General features: G+C 40.5%; 2 protein-coding genes across 2 annotated transcripts in view; one reads left to right on the top strand and one right to left on the bottom strand.

Moving 5' to 3' along the window:
* The first annotated feature begins 1,806 nt into the window (after positions 1-1,806).
* On the top strand, positions 1,807-8,499 carry ucmab (upper zone of growth plate and cartilage matrix associated b). Its single transcript, XM_010757294.3, has 5 exons — positions 1,807-1,951; positions 2,094-2,156; positions 2,249-2,344; positions 6,071-6,169; positions 6,258-8,499. The coding sequence occupies exons 1-5, from the start codon at positions 1,894-1,896 to the stop codon at positions 6,353-6,355; spliced, it is 414 nt and encodes a 137-aa protein (XP_010755596.1). The 5' UTR covers positions 1,807-1,893; the 3' UTR covers positions 6,356-8,499.
* LOC104940642 (calcium/calmodulin-dependent protein kinase type 1D) overlaps positions 7,593-27,376 on the bottom strand; it is a 25,662-nt gene continuing 5,878 nt past the window's right edge. Inside the window, exons 2-11 of the mRNA XM_027273014.1 lie at positions 19,155-19,286; positions 17,957-18,031; positions 14,803-14,941; positions 14,323-14,449; positions 14,007-14,082; positions 12,378-12,490; positions 11,893-11,971; positions 11,068-11,155; positions 10,808-10,970; positions 7,593-9,410 (exon numbers count right to left, since the gene is read on the bottom strand). Of these exons, the coding sequence (XP_027128815.1) occupies positions 9,265-9,410; positions 10,808-10,970; positions 11,068-11,155; positions 11,893-11,971; positions 12,378-12,490; positions 14,007-14,082; positions 14,323-14,449; positions 14,803-14,941; positions 17,957-18,031; positions 19,155-19,286 (1,138 nt within the window). The 3' untranslated portion in view covers positions 7,593-9,264. The remainder of the gene's footprint in view (positions 9,411-10,807; positions 10,971-11,067; positions 11,156-11,892; positions 11,972-12,377; positions 12,491-14,006; positions 14,083-14,322; positions 14,450-14,802; positions 14,942-17,956; positions 18,032-19,154; positions 19,287-27,376) is intronic.

Raw genomic sequence — 27,376 nt, 5'->3', positions numbered from 1 at the left:
GTCCCTTCGACAGCAGAGCTGTAGCAGCCTGTGGGAGAAGGTGCTCCCTTGTCTGTCCACTGTGTGATGGAGGGGGTGCTGCTCATTGTCCATGATGGATAACAGTTTATTCAGCGTCCTCCTCTCCACCACAGTCTCAAGAGACTCAAGTCTGAGTCCAAGAACAGAGCCAGCCTTCTTGATGATCTTATCAAGTCTGTTGGTGTCGCTGGCTCTTATGCTGCTGCCCCAGCGAACAACAGCAAAGAAGATGGCACTGGCAACAACAGACTGGTAAAAGATCTCCAACATCTTGCTGCACACAGATAGATAGATAGATCTATCTTACTGTTATTGGTTTTATGTAACTGTTATTTATACCCTGTGTATATAGTGTTAAATTGTATATCTTTTAGGTATATAGTGGTAGTACAAGTTTTTTTCTTGGGATGTTATGTTATGTTATGTTCATATGTTCTTGTTTTTTTTTCTTGTTATTACTTACTATCTAACTTTGGGAGTTTCGGAGCTGCTGTAACAAACACAATTTCCCTGTGAGGATTAATAAAGTATTTCTGATTATGAGAGAGATATCATATCTGTGTCCAGACATCTCCTGTGATTTTGCCACAAAATGCCCCTGGGACACTTTGTCCCCTATCCTATATCACTGGCTTGCTAACTACATTCAGATCAAATGACAACTGAAGTTTTTCAAAACAAGATGCACCTTTAGAGAGAGGTTTTTAGTGGTTTGCTATAAGAACTACATTTTATACTTGACTTACACATGACCTCTAAGTCCAGGTTGGTTCATCCACAGTCATACTAACACCTCATATCTTTTTGTGCTCTTAAAGGCTCTTAAATTCCTTGCTTGAGTATTTCCATTTAATGGTTCTTTATATTTTTGATTTATACATAAAGCAGATTATCTATTACAAATGTCTGGTTTATTAACAGCCACGACTATACTGTGTACATTCAGTACAACTTACAATGTTAAGAAAACATTATTTAAAGGTTGGATGACTACAAAAACAAATCACTTCCTTCAATGTAACCTTCTTTCTGAATTCACACTCACACAGAAACTCTCTTCAATCTAAGGTCTGAATTCACAAGTACGTATGACATTAACTAGGTGAAAATTTAAAAAGATTTTCCTCCTTTTCCATGTTTTCCTCACTTACCTGAGCAAACTTACAAGACATATTCTGAAAACCCTCCCTCCAATTTTCTCTCACTTCCCGGAGCAACAATCTCTCCACCTCAGATCGCCCCACAAAACAATTTAAACATTCAGTCCTTTCTGGGGCACAGCCAGAATTCAGGTGGGAAAAAAAAAAAAAAAACTCTAGCAAACTGAAGGCTGCATACTTTCCGGCAGGACTTTATGCAGAAGCAGAGAGAGTGGCCTTGTTGAGGGGCCTCGTTCATCTACATCTGCAAAGGAGGCATTTGGCAAGAAAAACTTCCAGCTATAGCTCAGGGGTTGTTTTCCGTCACTTTTTTCCAGAAACGTCAGTGTTTTTGTTAGCTGTCATCCATGTTTTCTCTAATATATGTGCATATTAAGCCTGCAGAGTAATTTTCTATAGTGCGCTCTATAGGTTTTCCCTTCTGTGACTAAAGAAACAGGCCCTCACAAGGCTGACTGGTGTACAATGAATGAAACAAACAGGTGGTTCAAGGTGCACAAAATTAAATCCTCAGCTGTCACTTGAAAACCCTCTTCCTCTGTTTCTTTGGATTCAGCCTCTTATCAGATCTGCACCGTCACTCCCTCCCTCTCTTCTGACAAGCAGTCAATACTCCTCTGGACTCCCACTCCACCTCTCACATACATCTTACTCTCCCTCCTGGTCTGTCTCACTACTCATATCTTTCAACAATCCAGACACAGAGGTAAAGATGTCCTGGACGTATGCAACCCTCTTGGCTCTCCTCGCTGTGCTTCTTGCACTTTCCTGTGAGTCAGGGATATTGTTGAAGGGGAACAGAGTGCTGATAGGGTTTTTTTTTTGTTTGGTTGTATTTCATGGAGAGGTAAGCATGGGAGCCTAGTTTCTCTGTTCTAATTTTGAGCCTTCATGTTTTGTCCTCTGACCCAGTGTCTCCAGAGGCTGACTCTGCAGCTGTGCCCAGCAGCACCGGCACCGCTAAAGACCCACAAGGTGAGGAGCTGCATCAGCTGCACCTCTTCCACATCCTCTCTCTTTTATTCCACTTATGTTGTGAGCTGAACCTCATCCTGCTTCCACTGCAGGTCCACTGAAGAGGATCTTTATGAAGGAGGCCGATGCCTCAAACTTCTTCAGGAGACGCAGCAGACGGGGCGTGAAGTCTCAGGATGAGATTAACGGTGAGTTCACTCTGGGTTTGTCTGAGTTTAGACTGAGGTCTGGTCAGCCGTGGTGGTGTGTGGTAATTGTTGGCATTTATTATACAGGACATTTTGGCTGCAGAATTACTCTCACACTAATTTCTTCACCGTAATGCCACAATGAAAGTCACCATGTCGCATCCAACTTGATAAATATGAATCATGACTCATTACAAAACCATTTGTCTTTAGAAATAATTTTTAGAAATCCAAAAATTCTTCACACTGTTGATCACTAGTTCTCACTGCATTATTGGTGATTATTATTTATAAAAGTGAGAATAAATGCTCAACACTTTCTTTGGTTTCCTCACATTAAAGATGTTTTTGGTTCTGCGTACCACGCTTTAAACTTTATGGTGTCCAAAAAGTGTTATGCAACTGTTACATCTAAAAAAACCTGAAAACAAATCTGCTAAAGACATGAGATAATGCAGCCAAGGTTTCCTGGAAAGTATGTGCAAGTCTCTCAGAGAAAGACAAAATAACACTCAATTCTAGAAAAAGTTTATTAGATCTGATTGAATCGATGGAAATGAAACATTTAGTGCACCGTAGGAAACAAAATGTAAGACCCAAACAAAAACATCAGACCTCTGACAAAATTCTGGATATTGATAAAACAAAGTGTTGCCCATATAAGTATCTGAATCCTGTGTTAAATAAGAGATCAGTCTCCACCCTCAGCATAAAGAGACACTGTACTGTAGTGGGAACAGTTAACATTGCTGTTTTTTCACAAGCAAACATGTTATTGGCAACCTGTCTGTTTTTATGAGCGTGGCAGCCAGCAGCTGTTAACTGTTTTCTGAATCTGGCCTGACCAGAGACCAGACTCTGACCTGTCTGGTCACACAGCAGCTCTGCTTCCTCTGCTGGACGCTCCGGCAGGAGTCACAGGGCAACATGGAGCTCACACACACACTAACCTCAGAGTAAATCAGTGAATATCCTCCTCAGAAATTCACATACTGTACAATGTTTGACATTCTTGAGTGATTTAATGGCACTGTTATGCGCAGCTCTGCCAACAGGAAGGTGAGAGCACACACTGAGACTGCTGCTCTGAATTAGAGTTGTGTAACATGCTGTGGGTCTGTGTGTGTGTGTGTGTGTGTAACAGCCAAAGCTTAGATAAAATGAACACAAAGCAGTAAAACTCAGTGAAAAGACTGAGATGGACGAGTGAGTGGGTGAGCAGCTGAGAGCTGAATGTGGAATGTGCCGACACGCAGGCAGAAAGGGGTCAGAGAGAAACCAAGTGAAAAAGTGAGACAAACAAATTGCGCTCACTTTGAAGAGCCTCTCCTGCTGTATAATGACATAAAAGCACAACATCTCGCACGCAGGCGGATGAAATCTGCAGAGGAAAATATTTGATACACGTATTAGGCTATTTCAGTAGGTGGATAAGGTGATAATAACAAAGTTTTGACATCCAAACTTCGGACTGTAAATGAATGCTGCCGTTTGAGGTTTTTGTCAGAGCCAAAAGAAGCAGCAGATCCTGTGCTGGTGTGTCAGGCGATTAACCTGCAATGTTCAAAGCAAAAACCAAACATAGTAGGTAGAGGCTTGCAATATTCTGTTTTCATTTCTGCAAATCACAAACAGGCAGTTAAATCCTTAAACCATTTAAAAGGTAATTTAAAACTAAGTGTCTTGAGTTCCAGCTCTTCACTGCATGCCCAGACCTGCAGTGGGAATCTTTGGTAGAAGGTCAAAGGTTGTGACCTGACTTTGGAAAGATAAGCATGGCTATCTCAAACCTTTCCTATCTCAGATAACGGCTCTTTCTAATGTTACTGCAGTCAGAGTATGAGTTTCACTCACACTAACTTGCCCGTACATGACAGACAAGTATTTTAATGTGCTCTAGTCTTCTTCAAATGTCCAGTCCTGCTGGTCAGAGTTCACATGCAGGCTGTGTGAAATCCTCGGCCTCACTTCTTAGTGTAAATATATTAATATATATCTACTAGTACCTACTTGGAACCCATCCCCACTATGGAGACTGTAATTTAATGTGTCTAATTCAGATTCTTCAAGTATCATATTAGCTTTGAGTGTATTTTTAGACCAGTTCTGTGGATTTTGTCCTCCATCACTTACATTAGATCTGCATTGGGAAGTGATCTCTTCATAGACTGTACAGAAATGAAAGGAAATGTGTATATGTAAGCACGTCAGTTTTGTCTGAAGATGGACTTGAAGTAATCATTTTCTTTCCACATTTATCTTTCTGGATCTGGTTAAAAAAAAGACAGAGACATGACTCATTAGACTTCTTCCATCACTTGCAGGTCCAGGTTGTGTGTTTTTGTGTTTTTGTGTGGATGCACAGCTTCTGTGAATCACCACAAATACCAGCTCCGTGAATGTCACAAAAGCAGCTTTTGTTCCGACACTGTGATTCAGTTCTGTGGTATTTCTTCTGAGGCTGTAGTTTTGTGAAGTTTAACAATCACTGTGTTGAGTGTCTGTCTCTACTCGAATTGAAACAATGGTTCCTTTTGGTTGATAAATTTCCAAATTGCATGCTGTATTCATTGTCTTTTGTTTGGTGGAGCGTATGCAGAGCTGTGATATGTTGTTGAAAGATTTGTTGGGTTTGACCTGATTAAGTCGTTTGCAGTGTGTGTGATGCCCTAAAAATCCCCCAAGTGCGCTGTTGTTTTCAAAACCAGACCTTTTTCAGGTGAGGTGGTTTCCATCCAGGAAGTTAGTGGTAGAAAAATGAGTCTTGGCACGTGGCCTTGTTAAGGTTTTTACAGGCAGTTTCATTTTTGGTTGAGCTTCAAAGGACGTACTGAACTTTAAAAAACAACCAGCTAGCTTAGTTCATATATATTCATTAATGGAAGAGGTATTATTACCAATTACCATGGAATAAAAAGTTTCATCATTCTAAACTATCATTATGATAAATCTAATGTGTTTGTAATTGTACATTTATTTTTCATGTGTCATGCACCGAAGGTGGACCTACAAGACACTACAAACAAAGGCGATAAACATTATGAGAGCTAAAGAAAACTAATACACTGCACATGTCAATCAGAGCAGATAAAGATAAACACAGCGCCGCTCTTTAGACATGACCAATAAACAAATGAGGCACAGACTGTTCCTACTTCAGTCTGCCGTAGAAAACAAATCAGGACATTCTGCCGAGATCTCATGAAAAAAAAGTCTAGATTTGATGTTGTGACATAATGAAAAATACAGCAAAATATTGTTCCACAGTATATTTGTAGTAAATCGTATAACAGCATGATGTTTTGCAATAGAAATAGAAAAGTGAAAATATAGTCACTTATTTATTCACTTAAACATTGGTGAGAGTGAATCAATAAAGGCAAACTGAATCATCGCGGTGCAACTTCTACTCCTCTACTCCAGCTTCTGCTCTTTCTTGAATTATTATACTATTGTACTTATATTCTACTTTTATAGTTCATACTCAAAGGTGAAAATGAAAAACAAAAATAATTAAATAAATAAAAGTAATGCATTTTTGGAGATAGGATTAAAGGGATTTGTTTTTACAGCTGATACATAAACTGATATGTCTTGTAGCTGTTTTCTGTTCTATTTATGTGTCTGATGCTTTGTCTGCTTCATCAACAGCCAGCATGACAATAAACTACTCAATCGAAGATGTTTATCATTTTACAGTTTGTTCATGATTCTCTGTGCTTGCAGCTGAGCAGAGGCAGGTTCTGGCTGCAGATGAGAGAAAGAGAGAGTTTCACGAAGAGAAGAGGAACGAGTTTGAGAGCTACGCTGAGGAGGAGCACGATGGTATGCAAACCCTGATATCTGATGAAGATGAAGAGTTCAGTCATTCGGCCAACTCGTTCATCCATTAAAAATTCTAATAATCTCCCAGAACAAGACGAGAGGACCAGAGAGAGCACCGAGCAGTGGAGGGAGTTTCACTATGACGGGATGCATCCTCCTCAAGAGTACAACCGTCAGACCATCTGAGACTGAGAGGAGAGAGGTGATGCTGTAAGGCGACAGGATGCTCGTAGAGAAACATCTTTTCTTCTCAGACCTTATACAGTAGAGACATCAGCTGCATGTTTTCAAACACATGTCTTTAACCCTTGTGTTGTTGACTTTGGCTTTACCTGTTTGGGATTTTAGAAATAATTTAAAAGAATTTCTTTTATCATTTCTCCCAATGAAGACCGTTAATGAGGTGGTAACCTTTCCCTTTGCCACAAACTGGGCTTGCACCCTTAATGAAGGGGAGGAATACAGAAATAACAATAAAAACATTGTTATGACACTTATAATATATACTCTAATTATAATTATACTGCTAAAATCAATTGATTATTCAATTGCCAAATTTAAAATGACCAACCAACAGTCAATCTGCCAATTTGCTATTATAGTGGATGATCAAAACCAGCAAATATTTACTTTTGAGGAGATCGTAACAGTGATTTTTAGCCAGTTTTGCTCCAAAAATAGTCGTCCGTTAACAAACCTCTTATGAACTAACTGTTAATCTGACTAGTTCCAGATTATGGAGGAATAATACTGAATAAAAAGTAAACTGTAAACACCACTCACAGATACAGAGCTGATGAAAGTCCATCGTGTTTAATAACCAAAGTCTCTGGTAGTCCAAATAAGTGATCTGAAGGACATTTGTAAAAGGGTTGTGTAACAGGTCACCAGTTTAAAATCATGTCTATAATCATCATACATCTTTCAATCGTAAAGTATCAAGCTGTTAAAACAATGTTTTTTTTAATCTGTTAAAGAGGTTCAGGGTCTCCTGGGTTAAATAGATGTGCAATGGTTTTCTGACATTATCAGAGGCAGAAGTGTGAATATACTACATTTACTCATATATACTGTATTTACTCATATTGTATTTACTACATATTTACTCACTTGTGATGACATTAGTCAAAACTTTAAACATAATCCTTAAAAAATTCTGTATTTACTAACATTTTTTACTGTAAGAAACATGTAGAAACTCTTTGATATTTACTTCCCATCAAAGAAGCAACAACACATGCAAACCTCTTTTTTTTTTTAATACATGAATCTCTACAACTCCAAAGCACATTTCTGCAACAATATGTAATGCATGCATACCGAGGGGCTTTCAGTGCGTCATGTTTTGTTTCCTGTTGATGTTTTTATGTGGGGAAAGAATATGGGAAGACAGAAATAAAACACTCAAGACGAAAGCTAACAGTGTTGTTGAGGTTTGTATTTACAGTAAGTCAATATTCACCATAACATTTTTAGATAATTCAGGATGCCTTCGATGTAGGTTATGTTCTGATGGAGTGTAGGTTTTTTTTTTTTTTTTAACTGTTCATGTTGACTGATTGAAAATCAAATAGTTAGGTATGACAGAGAAAATACAAAGACAGATCCCTTCTCTTCTCTGTGTGAAGTTCTCTAGAGAGCAAGTGGGAGAGAGAAGGAGAAAGAGTCTTTCTGCTAAATTCAACAGGCTGGTATGAAAGCACAGTGATTAAACACAGAGTGAGTGAGTGAGTGAGTGAGTGAGCGAGTGAGTGAGCTGTATTCAGACCAGCCACTTCATGAGCGGAAGCAGAGCACGATAATACAACTACTGAACTGTACACTACCGAATTGACGATTCTGCAATGGGGAGCAATCGTGCATTCATTTGTCATTTTTACATTTTTTTTTACATGAATGCGCACAAATCCAAATATAATTCAATCACACTTATACAGTCAATACTGATTTAAAGGATTCAAAGAAGGAAAGCATCTCCCAATGGCACATTAGAATAATATGCAGTATTTGGAAGTTTTACCTTTCAACTGTTTTCACCATCACCCTCAGCAGCGTCTGATTACTCTGATGACAGAGGGGGTTTGGTTTCATGTTGGAACACATCCCTGAGAGCTGGTCACACAGCAACAACACGTGGTTGCCCTCCTGTGGTCAAGGAGGACTTCACAGTCACATCGAAATTAATTAATCAAATCAAAAACAGCAATTACAAAGTGACGACTATTAGATACTGTGTCTTTATCGGTCAATTCAAGAACTTTTCAGTGGAATCTAATAACACATTTACAGGTTTCCGCAAGTGGTATTCTTACAAAAAAAAAAAAAAAAAACACAGTCAGAATATATTGTAAGAAAATAAATAATCCAATACATTAGTGCAATGCACCGGCCCACTCAGCGATCACAGCCGTGATTGAAGCACACCGTCCTGCTCGTATTTCATGTCCACACACTTTAAAGCGAAGAGATAACACACATACTGTCACACTGTTGGGAGTTAGTACCCTGCGAGCCATTGCAGCAAATACCACAGTAAATTAACAAGAGCTGTCAAAACGCCAAGAAGTTCAGAGTGCAGATGAAGTCACAATTATTCACCACAGTTTGAAGCTTATATTTCACTTGCATAACATGACTCCACTCAACAGTTCCAGGCAGGATATTTACACAAGGCATACAGCGGAGCGTTCTCGTCTCGAGACGCTCACAGTCAAAAAAAACAAAACAATAGCAGCTTCGATAAAGAGTTCCCTTTAGTGTGGCACTTCCCAGACCAGCTGCTTGTTTGTCTGCCAGACAACCGTGATCCAGGCTGAAAAATGGCTTCCACAATGACAACTTCTGGTGAGCATCTTCCCCTCTGTACTTCCAGATCTGTATGACAGTGGGAAGGGAAGCAGTGCGGTGCCATGCTGAGCCATGGTAAATGGAGCTGAGCCAACGCTCCTCAATTTCCTCCCGTGGTTTGGCAGAAACAGATGGGAGGTTGCGGGATGGGCAAACTGGGTAACGACGTCGAATCACAAGGCTTGGGATGGTTTTATCCCGTCTCAAAGCTCTGTGGTCTCCCAGCTCACCTCCCGCGGAACCTGGCGTCATTTAGTCCCAGTGTGGATGACGGTAACCGTGGAGGGTCGTGGCCGCGGTGGCTCGGCGACTACTGACGGTTCCTCACATACCACAGAGGGGGCGTCAGAGTCCTGATTGTACACAGCAGAGGGCAAGGGAGCTATTGGAGGGCCTGTGGGAGAGAATATAGTTTCAGCAAGGAGTTACAAAAGGTTTGGTTTCAAATGTTGGATAAGGGAGGTCCAACCATTTCTGTAACGTTATGAACCCGACAATCCAACATTCCCACCGACTTCAGGCTGTCTTGTCAAAGAAGGTAAGGAAAGTTAGTGATGTCATTTTCTGAACTCATCTGACACGTTTCAGTCGCTTCATTGCTGCTTGACTGCTCCCACGAGTGTGCGTGGCATCAGCACATTCAGAGGATCCGCTCCCACAGTCCTAGAGCTGAGAACACTGCTTATTTTTACCTGATTTTGACACCTAATTTCATAAACTTGTATATATTTTTAAATCATCCAAAATTTGAGTGGTTAAAAACACTTTCTTCTCTGGTCTAACAAACTCAGAATAAATATTTATTTGCAGATTATTAACAGATCATAAATAGTTTTCTATAAACGGCCGGACAATTTCCTGAAACATCTGAGCACTGTAGTCATTTAGCAAATGGAGCAATTTTGAGCCAAGGATGAACTCATTTTAATGCTCTAGTGACTCATTTGTGTGTTTTTAAGTTACTTTTTTGGAGGTTTTGGCTGCACAGACAATAAGATAACTGCTACTACCTACTACTGAGTTATTTTTAAGACAACTGAGCAAAATATCAAAGAGACCAAGAGATGTCACTGAAAGCTCAAGAAAAAGTTTACCTTAACTTACTTTATTTATCACACAATGACTATACACTATGACAACAAAGAAAACTCAATATACTTCTGCACGATGAGGAAGTTAACAGACATGAGAGCACAAATAATAATTATCTCAATGACTAATTAATCTGCTGATTAGTTTTCTGCCTGGCTGCTTATGTCCATTAAAAATTAGTCTATTAACTAATTAAACACAGACCTCAATGGGAGTAGCCTTTTAAATCACACCAACCTTTATTCTATTTTAACTATTTATACATTTTAATGGGTTTTATTTTTTTTATTCAGTGTTTCCTCACTGTATAATGATGCGATGCGCTTCCTTAGTGCATGTTGTGCTTTTCTTTATAATATCTTATATCTATACAAATAAAGTTTGATTGATTGATAAAACAGAATTGGTGTAGCTGGAAAAAGTTCCAGGCCACCGCAACCCTGTTTAGGATAAGCGGTTACAGAAAATGGATGGATGGATGGAATAAAACAACCAAAAGCAATTTATATTAAATGGCCCCAGAAATGTCAATACCTGCATGGCTCGTGTCATTCTTCAGATCTTTTTTTTGAGTTTTTAAAAAACGGTCACCGTTAAGCTAAACATAGACAGGCAGCAGAGTGAACAGAGCTTAGCTGAGTGCAGTACTAAAAGCTGGACATGTCTGCGTTTACAGAAAGCATCTGAAGTGTCACTCACAGTCCTTCAGGGAAAGCGGGGCACAGTCCACAGACTGGCTCTTGGCTGGAGCTCGGCTCTGAGGGTTGGACACTGAGTTCGTGTTGTGAATGCTGCTGCCAAAGCTGGTGCCCAGCTGCAGGCGCCTCATGTGGCGGATGACAGCAGTCGCGTTGAAGGCTTGCTGTGGAGACAGGGTGTAAACAGACAGGTGTATAAGCAAAGACGGATCCCTGGAGAAAGGTGGTATGTTTTTTTTTGTTGGTGTAGGTCACGCTCACCCTCCATTTGCTTTTGGCAAAGTTTTTCCGCATTTGTCGACTGACTGATTCGTGTATGTTCTTGCAGAGGGCGGTGTCTCCAGCAATCCTGAAAATTAGAGTCAAGCACTTTTAGTTCATGTAAATAATTCACACATAAAAACAGCATTGCTCAAATCATTTATATTTTTATGTGTAATACCTCGGGATTTGTCCTCATGCTGTTTTCCTAATTGCCTGGATCATTTATTTTCATTCTGCTAAAACATTTTCGATTGATGGGTTGATGTTTTTGCCTGAGCTCACACAATGCAGCGCTCCTGTCACATTCATCATAATATCTCAGTATGAAACCTTGTCAATGAAACTCATTTCTCTCTGTTATGATACCTGTTACCGGTGTCACAGACCACATATTTGTCTCAGAATGACCACCTGCCCAGGACCCAAAAGGCCCATTACTGGCTAACAGACCTATTCATTTTGGCCACATCAGCCGGAGACAGCAGCCCACGCCAGGTCGCTCTCGTTAGCTCCAGCTCAGGCCTGGAAAGACATCCTAATTGTTCATTAAAGCTTCCACATTCTTCAAGGATCCTTCAGGACGCCAGCCACTAATTGGCAGCCATTTATTCAGCAGATTCCTCTCTGAGGGCTGGCGGTGCAGAGCAGAGGTGGGTTCGCGGCTCGGAGCCATGGCAACAGATGACAGTGGGAGGACATGCTCTCCATGACAAATGTGTAAGCCTGGCAATCTGCGTCATACTGCTGTTTAATCGCACCGAGATGTGTGGTTCCCTGTGATTGTCTGGTCGGGGCGCAATGTGGTGGTGGTTAGTTTCTCACCAAGGGTGCTCAAGAGCCTGGTCACATGTGAATCTCTTCTCTGGATCCTTCTCCATTAGGCTGCTGATGAAGTCTTTGGCTATGGAGGTGGACGAGTAAAAAAAAGTCAAGTCACATCCCGCTGATAACACTTTTTTTTGGTATTGCAATTTCTTAAAATTAATTCCTGGAAAGAGTCATGTAATATTAGCAGTAATTATAAATAGGATAGAGAAAATGTTTGGGGCAGCACACAAACTAAATTTCAGTCCCATTATTTTGTTTTTCATGAAGAAACCACAAAATGTAGTTGCATAGAAATTAAAAGTATTGGCTGATTTCCAGAAGAATGAATTCATTAGATCATTAATTGAACAACAGTTCAAATGGAGTATTAGACTTCTGTATAACACTTTTTATTCAATATTATTATTAGAAAACTATGGAAATAAAAGTGTCACCATTTGCTTAAATACAGTTTACGTACACACACAAACAAAGCTCACCTGAGTCTGATATGTCATCCCAATAAGGTGCGTCGAACTCATAGTCTGCCTTGAGAATCTGCTCAAAGAGCTTCGAATCATTCTCGTCATAGAAAGGAGGGTAACCGCAAAGCCTGAGAAGATGAAGATGGATGATTACACAACAAGAGTGTGTGTGAGTGTCGTTATCCAGCTGGATGTCAGAAACTTTAACCCAGATCTAAAAAGGATTTGCTGCTGCCTAATCTCATTCACTGACAATTTTTTTTTTATATAGCATGCAACAGGGTGGTGATTCAGAAGGATTAAAGACACTGCATGAATATTAGGAGGCGAAAAATGGGACAAAAACAATCCATTTTTAAAATGATGTGAAAAGAAAGCTGGGGATCTGCAACGTAAATTCATATTGTACATTAAAGTTTATCAACTATTTCATTGCAATCACCATAACAAGCCTCATTTGTGTCATTTGTCAACAACACCAGGGATTTTCTCTTTTTATTAACGAGCAACAACACTTAATTAGTTTGGCACCTCTCCTCTGAACACTTTACAGGCTCTGTCAAACAGGCTGTTTTAAGACTGTTTAAGGTGCCACATTGTATTGTTTTTTTCTTATTTATGTTTTGACATATTTTCCTATTTTGGTGGCTATGGTTAACATGGCTAACATTCATGCTCCCTGGGGATGAATCTTACAGAATTGGTGAACATCTAGTAAAATAACTCAACAACTACCATGAAATTCGGTACAGATGTCCATGTTCCCTTCAGGATGAACTATAATTACTTTCATTTAATAGGCCACAATCATTACTTTAAATTTTGATGTATCCAACACATCGGTTTATATTCAAATACCTCAAATAATAATGACATTTCTCTCAGCCTCAGATGAGTTTAGTGCCAATTATCAAATATTGTAAGATGAGAATTATTTTTGTGAAGATTTATCTTATAGATTACTTTATTTTGCTCAGGTTTTGTGAGATAATTAACATAATTTAATAAATAATAAGTATTTGTATCCTTTTCCTTAATTCAGAACAAGAACTACTGTATATTTTATAGTACACCTTGCCTCTAATAAGTGATTGTTAATATCGGCAGAGTGATATGATGTATCACATTGTTGGTCAGCGTTGAGTTGTCCTATTCATGTTACACAGAAGAAGCTCGCTTGACCCACAGCCCGAAACTAAATTAACTTAGTAAAAGTCAAGTTAATAGTTAACACTGAGAGTAACAAGCGTTACAATATATTCTAATTCTACATAGCACACCATTTACTTTCACAGTATTTTAGCAGTTAATGAACAAGATTATTAGACATATTTAACGATACCATACCAACAGGAAAATGTGAATATGCCAGTTGTTAAACAAAATGTTTGAGGGAGAAAGTATGCTGTCTGCAAAACATACAAAAAGCGAACAAGGCCCAACCAAGAGACCAAGTGTTTAGTTTGTCCACTCTAGGCTACTGTAGAAACAGTAGATAAAATGGTCTATGGTTAGACGACTCTACTCTCAGTGAGGCTTTTCTGGTGGTTTCTGATCTAAATGAGGACTCACTGTTTAAATAAAGCTTATATAAACAATACAATAAAGTTATTGACCATGTTTATATTGAGTGTGTGCACTTACAGAATATAAGCGATGACCCCGATAGACCAGCAGTCCACAGCTTTACTGTAGGGCTTCTGGGCTAAAACCTCAGGAGCTTCAAAAAAAACAAAACAAAAAACAACATAGCATCATCTGTTGAAACAATTCAAACAGATTTTGACCGTTCACAGTGAAACAGAGGCCGGAGAAGAATGTGAATGGTTGCCTGAAGCAGATGGCTAAGGTTATCCTGTGGCTACTGGCAGATTAGATTAGATCATGTTTAGCGACTAGTGGATCTAATTATCTCAGAGGAAGTTTCCACCGAAAAGCAGAGCTCGGAGGTCATCCTCACCAACGTATCCTGGAGTCCCACAGGCAGTGGCCATCACATCGCCTGTTCCCTCCATCTTTGACAAGCCGAAGTCACTGATCATGATCTTCGATTCATCATGAGGACTGAAGTAGAGCAGGTTCTCGGGCTAAAAAAAATGAGAGGAAAGAGTCTGAAGTCTGTCTGTGAATGATTATATCAGCTTATGGACAGTCTGTTTAGATTCATTTCAGACATCCAGACTGTAAGATATGAAACAAACTGTGAAACAAACCCCCTGGATTTGTCAGACAAGAGTCTGGGGAGGAGTTTTAGAGCTCTTCCAAGAGGCTTCATCAGTTTTACCGAGAAGGAAAATCCCTGATATGTAACCTTTGTGGGTGACACAGGTTAAAGAACCGGGATTTCCCCTCTCAGTAAGACTGATGAGCTCTCTTCAACGGCACACGCGGTGGAGTTTCATTATGTACGGCTATGACACATAAAGCAATACTGTTGTACCTTTAGGTCTCTGTGCACTATCCCCATGGAGTGCAGATAGTTCACCGCATCCAGAACCTGTCGAATGAGTCGACTGGCGTCCATCTCGGTGTAGAAGCCCTTCTCTACGATGCGGTCGAACAGCTCTCCTCCAGACACCCTTTCACAGCACACAGGAAACTCAGTGTTCAGGGTCACAAGTGACTAATAATTTCAATGGTACCAAACATTTCACAACCCAGTATCTCTGCAGTGGCGAAGCACATACTGCTCTGTTTATTAAAGCAATATATTTGTGAACTTAAGCCAAATGCACCTTAGACCCTGCACCAAAATACACTTAAAACACAAGGTCATTGTGCATTTACTGTCCAAGGACGCCCAAAACTGAGTCATCTGAAATCAAACTCTTTTAAAGTCCTAAAATTCATTTAAACACACCTGCACTTCTGTATCTTTTGCGTGCATCGTTTGTGTAGCGCAGAGGTAAAAAAATAAGACTTGAATTGTTCCTTGAAGAACTTTGTTTTGTAAGTTTTTACCTAAAAAATAAAGTAATATAAGTGCAACATAACAATGACACCGACACATACACAGTACATGAAGTTAACAAACTCCAAGAACTTAAGTGCAAAAGGCCTTAACTGAATGAGCCTAAAAGGTAAAGAGCAAAACGTTTAAAGCTTTGGTTTGTTCTTCGCTTCATCTGTTGTCACTTTGAGGCTGTAGTTAAATATATTTCCTAGTTTAGGTCATTGCGATTTTTGAGAGCCTCTTACATAATGCAACTGATATACTTTTATCGCAATTTTAAAAAGTCAAAGACATGACAAGTGACTCATATTAAATTGAGCATCAATCAAAAGTATAAACCTGCTTTCACAGATGACTGACAATCAACATCTTTCAGATCAGACGAGAGCAGAAAATCGTTGCCTAAATTGCTGGTGCATTAGTCACAAATGCTGTGAAATTATGTGGCGAGGGGAGCGGTCAATGAGCTCATTATGACATATGCCACACAGGTAAACGGTAATGACACGTACACCTCCACAAATATACTAAAATACATCTAGCGAGTCATTTGCTCTCTTAATAACAAAAAAAATAAATGACACAAAGTTGAATGAACACCTCTGACAGCCTCAACGCAAGCTGATGCTCAAGTTTTAAGAGCTTATTCCTATTTTGCCATAAATTTAGATTCATGGCTGAATGGTCAGCGTATTCCTTTGTCCACAGGTAAAAATAAACAGCCTAGGAGCACCTCTAAAACTTAGACTGATCACATGATATTATAGAAAAATATGATCTGGTAATTGAAGGAAATATTTACAAATGAGAGATTTCAAACAAACAACAATTGAAACTTGAAAGTTATGCCTCAGTTTAAGTGCACTGCAACTTACAGATCACAAACTGTGAAAGTGTATCTGCAAAGGCATAAAACATTTAGTCCTAGGTATCTGCAACTGAACAATATAGTATTTTTACTTTATGATCAAACACAATATCAGGCGTCAAATCCTGAGTCGCCAATTTCAGGATGTCAATAAAGTGCGTGCGCTTTGAGCACAGCTTTGTTTTACTGATGCAGAGAAACTTGTTCACAAAGGTAGGTAGTCCCAAATACGTACATAGCTTTCGCAGCAAGGGGGCTGTTGATTTGGAGTACCTCAACAAGAGATACTAATGAAATGTGTCGAGGCTGACGCAAAGGCAAATTTGTCCTTCAAATCTGAATCACTTTGCAAATAAATTATTTTAGGTTGGATGTCGACGGGCGGAAGTTCACCAAAGACCTGAAACTGAAATAGCAAACAAACGCGATAATAAGATAACGTTTTTTTTTAACTGGCAGCTCCAGCATGAACGGTTTGCTTGTTTAACAGTGTTGTATGTGTGTGACCCACAGTTGAAACTGCATTATTATTTTAATTGCAAATTTGCAGTGATGTGTAAGTTTTACACTTTGCAAAGTCATCTCACGGGCCAGATTGGAACCTCTGGCGGACGGTTTTGGCCCAGGAAGATTGGTTAAATATTTTATTATTTAACTGGAAACACAAGAGAAAGTTATTTCTGTATAAGTTAAATAATAGATTTTATTTGACTCTTTTTGAATGACATAGAATGGGCTTAGTTTTGGGAGAAAGAATTGCAACACGTGAGTAAATGGCATCCACACGGCGATACCTGTATCACCAAGACTGTGTCTGTTAGGACCAAATATATCCAAATATGAGTGGGCAGATTTAAAGGTCGGGGTGGTCACAGCTGCTCGAGTGATCCTCAGATTATGGAAGAGTTGCTCCAGATGTTAAATGTTAAAAAACTGGATGGAGTTCATGTCAGAAGTAACATCATATGAACAAATTCTGGCTAGAAGAAGACTTTAAGAGGGCATGGGCCCATATTGTTTTCTATACAGGACCTCTGGGACTCTCTGGTGATTAATTTGTTCACAAATGTTTGAGTGAATAAAAAACCCCCGTCAGTGACACAAAAAGAAATTATCACATCACAAGTTTTGTTTGTTTAATGCGAAATCTAAGAATAAATTGGGGTTTTTACAGAGAGTTGCATGCCGGACTATTTCTGTTCAGTGACTTCCTGCTAACCACAGAGAAGACAAAGTGGTGGCCACATGTGTGAATTATGATGTTGTTTTCTATTATTATGTATTTTTTAATCAATAAATGACATGTTTACTGTATATGTTCCATACGTGTCATGCAAAATGTAATTACTTCTTTGACAGGAAAGTAGCAAAGTCAACTTGGTAACTTGGGGAAAGGGTTAAAAATCTTTTACAAATGGTTACAAAAAGTCTGCCAGGATCCTGGAAAGGCTTTCAGAACAGTAATATGTGATTTTATAGCATGACCACCCCTAAAAAAACCCCACAAGTTATTGTTTTTATACTTCAGTTTTTCAGTTTTTGGTTGCATTAAACAAAAAAAGACATCTTTATTTAACAGACAGATGAGAAGATTATATGAAGACGATGCCACCCTCGTATGTATCCATCAGATAAACATATTTGTCTGTCAGCTGCGTATCTTGTTCATCTTTATGACCTTGCTGTATTCTCTCAGGCGTTCATCGCATGTCTCAAGCAGAACACACAACAGAATGACCTAAATTAAACAGTTTGGTGGGCTGATGTACTCACAGCTGCATGATGAGGTACAGGTGGTTTGAACTCTCGTAGATGTCCTCCAGAGCCACGATGTTCTCATGTTTTACCCTGGAAAGCAAGAACAGAAAATTCACTTCGCTTGCACGTCTCACTAATGAGGCGCAATTAGCATTTTATTTTGTTAAAACGATGCCCCCACCGACTGACAATGAGATGTTTTCTCTTACAGCAATTTACCTGCATTTAGACTGGCGTGTGTTTCGACTGTGTGTGTGTTTGTGCACATGGGTATGTTCACGCCTGCCAATCTGGCAAAGCGTATGTCTCACACAAGGTAGGAAACCTTTTGTGCATGATGGAGAGCGGGAGGGGAGACTCTTAGAGGATGCTAATCTATGAGTCATGAAGCGGCAACCCCCGTCAGCACCTGAAGGATATAATATAGAATGGATCACGATGCTGGGAGCCTGTGTCCAGGCAACCATCCATCCAACCAAACAACCAACTAAGGTTTTAATTATATATATATATATATAAATATAAATACAATGCCTCTGCAAGGAGATATGCAGATGACAGAGCGTGTTCACAAGGGCAGGTGGCTGAAAAGGAAAAAGTGGGGGTGGAAGAGGAGGAGGCGGGGAGAGTCTCAAAGGACTAAACAACCTTCACAACTTCCTTTCTTAGTCCAGAACAAAAATGAGGTTGCAGTTTGAGGGCTGTTAGACAAACAGAGGCAAAGAAAAAGAGTATGAAGGGAAGCAGAAAAAAAAAAAGCCAAGACAGAGAAGAGAGAGAGAGAGAGAGAGAAAAAAGAAAAAGAAACGAGGAAGTCAAAGGATAGCAGCTGTAACCAGGCAACTACACCCAACAGCTGGCGTGCTCACTTCGAGAGTGACTGATAACTGAGCTTCTTGGGGGAATTATTACCCATCAGGCCCTGGAGGATGATGGAGTGTCACCTGGTGTCAATGCAATCCTACCATACACTGTGTAGGCGTGTACATTTGAGAAGTCCCAAAATGGTGGATAGATGGGATTCGACAAGGAAGTCACTTAAGCCAGACAAAGACTGTTAAATAAACTGAGCGGCACCGGCATCCCGACTCTGAGTCATTACTCAGAGTGGAGAAGCTTCCTCCCCTGAGGACTCTGCGAGGTGGTGACCCTTTCTAAAGTGGTGTTCTTCTTCTGCAAACTCCCCCGCGGGCCCCGAGTTATGTGTACCTACCTCCTGAGCACTGCGATTTCATTTTCGATGCTCGTCTCCTTCCCCTTAAGCGCTTTTTTCGGGATGCACTTGATTGCGACCATCTTTCCCGTGGCCTTCTCCCGAGCCATCACAACTTCAGAGAACGCGCCTCTGCAGAGAGAGAGAGAGAGAGAGAGAGAGAGAGAGAAACATGTTAGTCCTGCTTTATATGCGCTTGGGCAATATTGACACAGAAAACCTATCATCTGTGAGTAGATACAGGGCACTCAGAGGCAGACAGGCCAGAGTACACAAACAGCATATTGTGAATATTTACTGAGAACTGGCAAAGTCCCCGACAATGTCCAACAGCCTTCTGTGTTGGCTTACGCTCGGTGCTCGTGCACGGCCAAAAGCACGGCAAACACTTTTAAAACCTCTAAAAAAACACCCATTTAGGACAGCAGATAGCGTGTCTTCCTCGGCCATCTGTCTGCATACATACATGAGAGAGGCTTTAAAAACAAATACAGAATTAAGGGAATATTTGCCCAAGCAATCTCTATCAGTTGCTATGATACCACAGTCAGTCCACCTTAATAAATCTCGCTGAGCAGGCAGCATGATCGCTTCTTCTTTTTTTCCTCTGCTTCTAGTTTTCATTACACACCGTCACAGGCACCTTTTACCTCCATGCAGCCTCAGCAAGGTTTTATGTAAAGATGTGAAACAGTCTGGGTCATGTTCTCTGAACCAAAACAACAAACTAATATGATCTCAAAGACTAAAATAATCTTTGATCTACTGATGAAAGTCTGCTTTTCACAGCAGATCAAAATAGTAAACAGAGCAGAAGCACTGAGATTGTATGAAAATGCTACTTCATATATTCAATCATCAACTCTTCTATTTGCAAAACCATGTGCAGTTCTTCCATCTATATTCTCCACTGCAGCTCTGCGGCTTTACATTTCCATTTACCTTTTGACCTTTCTGCATGTTCCTTTTTTCCCCCATTTAACAGCTGAAATAAAGATTTCCCTTGTTCCAGTTTCATTGTTGGCAATATTTCCACGCTGAGTGAGTGGAAACAGGGTCTTTCAGTGACATACAGCATGTAATGGGTTATATCTTATGGGCTTATCTTGTTGCCAGAAGGCCTTTCTGTGTAATGCTTTCTTGCTAGGAGCCAAAAGTATTTAAAAAGGAATATTTATCCAAAGCTATAAATCTATCTGTGATTTGTAACGAAGCAAAAGAGCAATCAACTTCTAATCCAGGTCTTTTCATTATCTCCTTAGTAAGCTCTTGCCAATAGGAAATAAATTAAAAGGCCAACATTAAATAACTGGGTCCTGTATTTGTTTTCTTAATCTTTGTCAACTGACAAAGAGAAATACACCTAAAGTGATCTTTAGATTTAAAAGGGTCTGTTATGTTCTCAGTGCAATCAGTTTCCCCCCCAACAGGCTCTAAACTCAGCCCCACTCGCTGCACTAAGTCCTACCGAGACCATCAAATCCACGCTAATCCCTCACTCCACCATCGCACGAGGAAGGGGGAGGGAGGGAGGTGATGGGTGGGGGGGGTTGGGTCAGTCAGAGAGCACACACACACACACACACACACACACACACACACACACACACACTACCTGCTCACAAAGCCCGGCCCCAGGTGTGATGAGGTGAAACACACTCGCTGCAAACACAAACAGAACTAAGAGGGCTTGGAGCAAACGTCCTTCCGACTTTGACCTCATTCTGACACATGATGTGGGACAGTATGTAAATTCAAGGACTTGTGTATGTGATGGTGGAGTTGGTGCGCTACTTGCTGGCCTGTTACAGTGCTATCTTCACAACACAGCTGTTGCCATGAGGACAATGAGCATCATTTCTATTCAGCGCATGTGACCGGGTTTCCACAGCTGTGTGGACGCTGGGAGAAGCAGAAAATTCCCCCACCAGCACCGGCACCAGCTCTAGCTCCAGCACGCCGAGCCTGCCAAGCAACTCTCTTGCATGGTTGTTTCAGAGCACGCTTTCTGCAGCAGGAGGAAACCACAGAAAACCTATGAACTCACTCAGAGGGTGGTTAGCATCATTTCGGTCCTCTCTGCTCACCACACTGGCAAGAAGCAACATCACTTCCTGTGAATGACAACATGACAGAATCCACGCCTGTGACTTTCCTCGCTCTGTCAGCGCATGAAGAATGACAAACTCGTGTGTTTGCGAGCTCTAATAGAATTCAATCGATTCATTCACGGGAAGGGAAAGGTGCGGTGTGTGCTGGAGACGTGCATATGGTGATGCTACTGCACACACACACACACACACACACGTGACATGGGAGAGTAAATGAAATATCTTGATGATGAGCGTTCTTCACTAATCTTCACTACTTCATAAAATAAAATAAAAAACTAGCAGATTAATCGATAATAAAAAATAATGGTCAGGCAGCGCCTCAGAGCTCAACGACCTCTGTGAGCACAAGCACACCAAATTCATTTACGGGAATAATCCTGAGTGATCTAGCGCAGCATTAAGTGATGAGAGAAAGCTCCATCAACCCTTCATTGGAGCTCTTCTCACCCACAAGATGAACGGCTGCATGGCTGTGAAATGTTTCTGACTGACCCAGTGTCACAGACTGCACAATCAAGTCAGCAGGCTGACTCACACGCTCCAGTAATAAGAGCTGAATTTTAACTTCTTCCCAGAGTCACAGAGCTCCCACCTCATGGCTCTTGGGAGGATAGAGCTGTGTGTGTGTGTGTGTGTGTGTGTGTGTGTGCGTGATAGTCAGTCTGCAGTCATACAACGCCACCGCACTATGTGCAGGATGGCCGGCTGACTAATCTGAGATGTGAATGTGAAACCCTTGCCTGATGCTGCAGATGCAAAAGTCCTGTATAAAACAATCATCCAGAAAACTTTCTTCTTTTTTTTTTCCAGGCCGCGACCTCAGCAGGTCGCCGCTCTCGGCGATTATGAAATTCAGAGAGCTGTTGATGTCGGAGGAAGGGGGTGGGGGTTTTGGTGACGGAGGCTGGCTTATTGACATTCACAGGCGGTGTATGTATTGTGGTGCTGCTGAGTAATCACACTGAATCATCTTGTGTAAGATGCATTACAGCGGCCCGTTATGCAACATATGGGATGGAAAAGTCGGGAACTTGATAATCCAGGTAGAGCTACCGCCGGTGTAACCTACTGCGTTCAAAGTCACGGAGCAATAACAGCTTTACCCAGAAATATGACGGATGACCTACGCTTTCAAAATATACAGGAAAAAAATGGATGCATGGTGTTAATATCATAACTAATCAATCACATTTATATTACAAGATCCCTCAAATTTAGTAATAAAAGTCATATTGGCAGCAGATCATTTTACACATACTTCACTACCATCTGTTACTCAGAAATTTGTGTCTACTGGACTATAAGTATAGACTAGGTCTATACTAGGTCTATACTCGCCTCTCTCCTCTGAAATCAAGTTTTTATGTTTGCTATAAAGTCTTCGAGGTATTTAGATCTTTTAACTAAGTCGATGTACAGCAAATATAAAGATACAACTTAATACTCCATTTTTGGAGGTCAATGTAAAGATCAATTGAGTGAAAAATAAAAAAAACATTAACGATACATAGCTTGTTTTTTGTAGTTTATATAAGTACATAAACAAATGACAAATATTTTAAATAAGGAACTTCACTTAAGTGAAGGTCATGCATTCAAAACACTAAAAATCTTTCAGCTCCAAAATATCTAAAGTCTGCATCAGCGGAATATTGTTACTGGTTCAGTGGCACTTAAACAGCATTTTAATGTTGCAGCTGGCCGCTGTGGAACTAATTTTCTCTACTTTACATATTGTTGAGTATTAAATCAGGTGTTTTATATGCAGTCAGAAACTATTTTGATAACAGATTAATCGCTGAAGATATTTGTCTGGCTGGCTTTAAGAGTAAACTTTATATTTTTAGGGTTCTCTACATGAGAAAACTAATCGGCAGATTAATCATAATGAGAATAATCCATAGTAAATGAAGACTTTCAATAAATGTAGTGGAGAAAAAAAAAGCAAGGTTGTTAAAATAGTAGCACTCGATAAAGTACCTCACTAATTGTAATGTGATCCATTCGCTGTGGTTTTCATCTCTGGTGCCCGACTATCCAACACTGTATAGATAGTAAACAACACTGAACTGATGCTGCAGAGTTAAATCACTCCAATAATATGAGTAGAATGAAATCCAGCACGCCACAAAGTCCCAAAGCTGGAAACCATTACCCAATAGCTCACTGGACCTGGGGCTACTTTCAGGATATTCACTTTTTGTTCAGCAGACTGTCGATCAAAACAGAGAGAGATGGTCAGTTACAGCCCGATAAGACGAATGCTGCTCGTAAAACAGCCGAAAAGGAAAAAATATGTATGACTCGAGGCAGAAACCTGTCTAAAGCCACATATCAGGGGCATCAGAGAGAGGTTGAATTTTTAATGAGGATGATTACTGCTTCCTGTGCAGTCTGGTTACACTCTGAGTGCGATGGATATACACTATGGCTCTGTAGGCTGAGAGGGACATGAAACAAATGGAAGCTCAGGAATTACAACGCATAAAAACACACTACGCATTATCTTAGTGAATTATTTGACTCTCTATCGCCACAGTCAGTGACACAGTGTTTATCCTCCCACGGTAAGTGCAGCTGGAGGACAGTGGTGGTTGGACGTGGTAGGTAGAGTCTCCTTCGTAAGGAGCAACTTTGGACTCACGTCGTCCTAGTTGCCTAGCTGCCGTTTTCACTGTATCAAGGACCCAACTAGTCTCTACACAAGCTTTCAGAAAATGACAATGCATGGCGATCGTCACGTTAATGCATCACGCACCAATGGGGCTTTATCAGAGCCAGGGTCAGTTGTAGAGATCTGTTAATATCAAACTCAGAAAAGGTAATTTTCCTCTTTGTTGGTGAAAGGAATAAAGATAAAGATGTGACTCTCAGTGGGTAATAACTGACCTGAATGAGTCAGAGACAACTAAGCTGAGTTTGGCCCTGCAGTGGGAGCTAACAGAGGACAACTTTGGGCTTAAATCTCAGAAATTCTGGAATACACGAAAAAGCACTTAGAAGGGAGATGACGGAAGCAAAATTTTTAACGTCTTTGAGCCCTGAAATTTCAATAAATAAAATATGGTGTCTAGCTCTGAGGTGAAGTGGCGACTTGTCCATCCAGGGTGTACTCCGCCTCATGCCCAGTGTCAGGTGGGATCGACTCGAGTGACCCTGATAAGGATAAGCAGTTATGGAGATGTTCACCTGAGTGCAGGAAGTACAGGAGACGGCAATAACTAACATTTCTGAAGAGGATTAAAGCAGCTAAAACTTAAAACCCATTGTGAAAGGGGTCACTCAAAGACCCTCGTGTTTTATCTTTCAGCTCGTTGTTCAGCTCTCGGTCCCAACTTTATCATTCAGCATTTTCATGCAGCTGTTTTCATTCCTGTCAAGCATTAAACAACAGTTAACAACTAGCTGGAGACTTCAGCTGTGAAAGAGACAAATATTTTTCTCAGGAGTTGGTGGAGACCAAAACAGAGCTAAAATAGGGTTGAACACAAACTCCAATTCATGTTTCTCTGTTACTGCTGGGTGTTTAAACGAGCAACTCTTTGGTAGCAACTTGACAGCACATTTTACAGTAATCAATAAATTTGGCAATTCTATATCGCTTTAAATTAATGTAATCTTTCTACATTTATTTCTAATGACCTCAAACAGACTTTGGTATTTATCTGCTGCAGTTTCTTGTTATTTATTGGCCATAATACACCAATAAAAACTATTGATGATAAGCTAATAATGTAAGCTATAGTCGCCCATTTAAATATTGGTTGTGCACCAATCCAATATATACTGTATCAGTATCCAGAGCAGTATTGGCTTTTTTTTTTTTTTTTTTTTTTTAAACAGGTCCTGTATTCAGTCCCTCGCCTCATGTTACCTCACATAAAATACGATAATCAATAAAAATGATGTATGGTGGAGCATTTTAAATTCAGGGAAAACTGCTCTCAGAACTACTCAGTATTCAGTCGGGCTCTAAGCATATTTCAGACAAACATTCTCCACCACAAGCAGAAACCTGCTGCATATTTCAACACTGACCCCACTGGGATCTCCAAAGGTGTTTGTGGTCTGGTTACTTAATTTGCCCACAGAGCATCAGCAGCTTAAGGTCTGAAATTAGCCACAAGGCAAAGCACCGTCCAGGTAGGAGGACTGGCTTCAGTGGCGAAGATCTCATTAGCTCACAACAGCTACTGCCAGGAAAAGAAGAAGTAGGTCGCCACAAAGCATTACTGACCTCAGGCTCTTCCTCCTAAACTCCTTGTCAATATCTAATCGTCATAACGTCCGCACACACGACAGTCTGACCTCCAGCTTTAGATCAAATCTGTCTTTTTGTATGATGTTTGCATTGAGTGCACTTCTTTTTAGGTTTACAGAAAGCCAAATATGAGAATAATGAAACATAACATTAAACTGAACAAAGGTCCCTCAACAGATCCTTAACCTGAAACAAAAGCAGCAATATGACAAAACAAACTCTGTTACAATGTGCATACATTCAAATCAGTAAATACACTTAACTACACGATATGCTGCAGAATGGCCGATGTCCATTGTGTCTTTATTGATTGTAGCTGGAGGAGATTAAGCTAATTTGAACTACTTTAGACTGGTGGTACTTTATCTACCACACAATGCATCCTTAAATAATACTGTCAGATAATGTAATGGAGAAAAAAAAAGAGTACATTTTCTCTGAAATGTAGTCGAGTAGACGTATAAGGCAACATAGAAATGGAAATGCTTGAGTAAATGTACGTCCACTCCTGTCTGTGGAGAGCAGTGAATGAGTGTTTGGCACGAGGACGCTGCTGAGGGATGATCCCTCTTGGACATTGATGGGGTAACCTGACAAGGATCTATAGTTAAAGGTGGAGGAGCAGCAGGAGGAGGATAATCTATGTCTCTTCCTCTGATCAACAGTCCTTCCTCGTTCATTTTTAATCCTCAAAGCAAGGCTGCTGGGCTTTTCTCCACCAGGCAGCCTGTTGTGACCCCTGCTTGGCAGCAACAAGGAACTCCCTAATTAACACACACAGGAACTATTAGATGGGTTGCTTAAAGTCAATCAGGGGACGGCGCGCGGCTGTACGATGCATAACAGAAGGGCTGAACGGTGACACACAGGCCCCCGGAGATGTGCACTGGGGTTGTGGGCGAGGGATGGTGTTCCTCAAACTGGCCATTGTTGGACAGTAAATCATGATGATCACTGTGTGTTATTCAGAGGCTCTATGCACATAAAATGAAATCTTTGGGGATATCAGAACAGCCTTCAGGTAGGAACACTCTGACTGTACAACAGCTGAAGTGCTGTGAAGTGATATCTGCATGACATTTCATGAAGCGGCGGCTCCTTAGAAAAAACAGGTCTGTGCTCAGGCCCGATGAAGACCAAGTTTTACACAAGATGAGGTTACGTCTATTTAAACATCATGTTTTATCATCTATGAATGACCGGCTTAGCTACAACCACAGAGGCCATTTTGCTCAGCTCGACACAAGTTTCTGAAAAAAAGAAAGACAACATTTCCCCAGAGACACAGCCCTTCCTCTGAACACAAACACATTAAATTCCCCTCAGTCAAGGGAGGACGGGCTTATCTTTAAGGAACAAAGACGGCAGGAAAATGAGACATACAGCCCATTCCTAACAACAGTCACAAGACGGACAGCCTGAGAGCTGTTTCGATCATAAAGCCACAACCACAGGTTTGACCACTTTCACTAGGGGCTCTCTGGTAACTTATTCAAAAACTGGGGGGGGAAAAAGACATGAAGTCAAGCAGCACTAACAGCGGACCAAAATAACTCAGGAATTTTTCTGCTTTAGAGGTCCGAGGGCATGGAGAATAACTTAAACTTAAAGTGGTCGTAAAAAACTATGAGAACAAGACAATTATGAGTTCAAAAACACAGACATGAGTTTGACTGTTTGGAAAAACTGAAGTCATTCACAGTGGTACTTTAATCTGGGAGCTGATTTTTCATCATTTATGTGTGCTATATTTATATATAAGGCCGTGCTGTGTTTGTCGAGTTATGTTGTAATCCAGCCATCATAATTCAACAGAAGAATATACATGCGACACGCTCACCCGCAAC

The sequence above is a fragment of the Larimichthys crocea genome, chromosome XXI (genome assembly GCF_000972845.2).
Source record: "Larimichthys crocea isolate SSNF chromosome XXI, L_crocea_2.0, whole genome shotgun sequence".
NCBI lineage: Eukaryota > Metazoa > Chordata > Actinopteri > Sciaenidae > Larimichthys > Larimichthys crocea.
The sequence above is the reverse complement of the archived record's forward strand: the minus strand, read 5'-3'. Positions and strand labels throughout refer to the sequence as shown.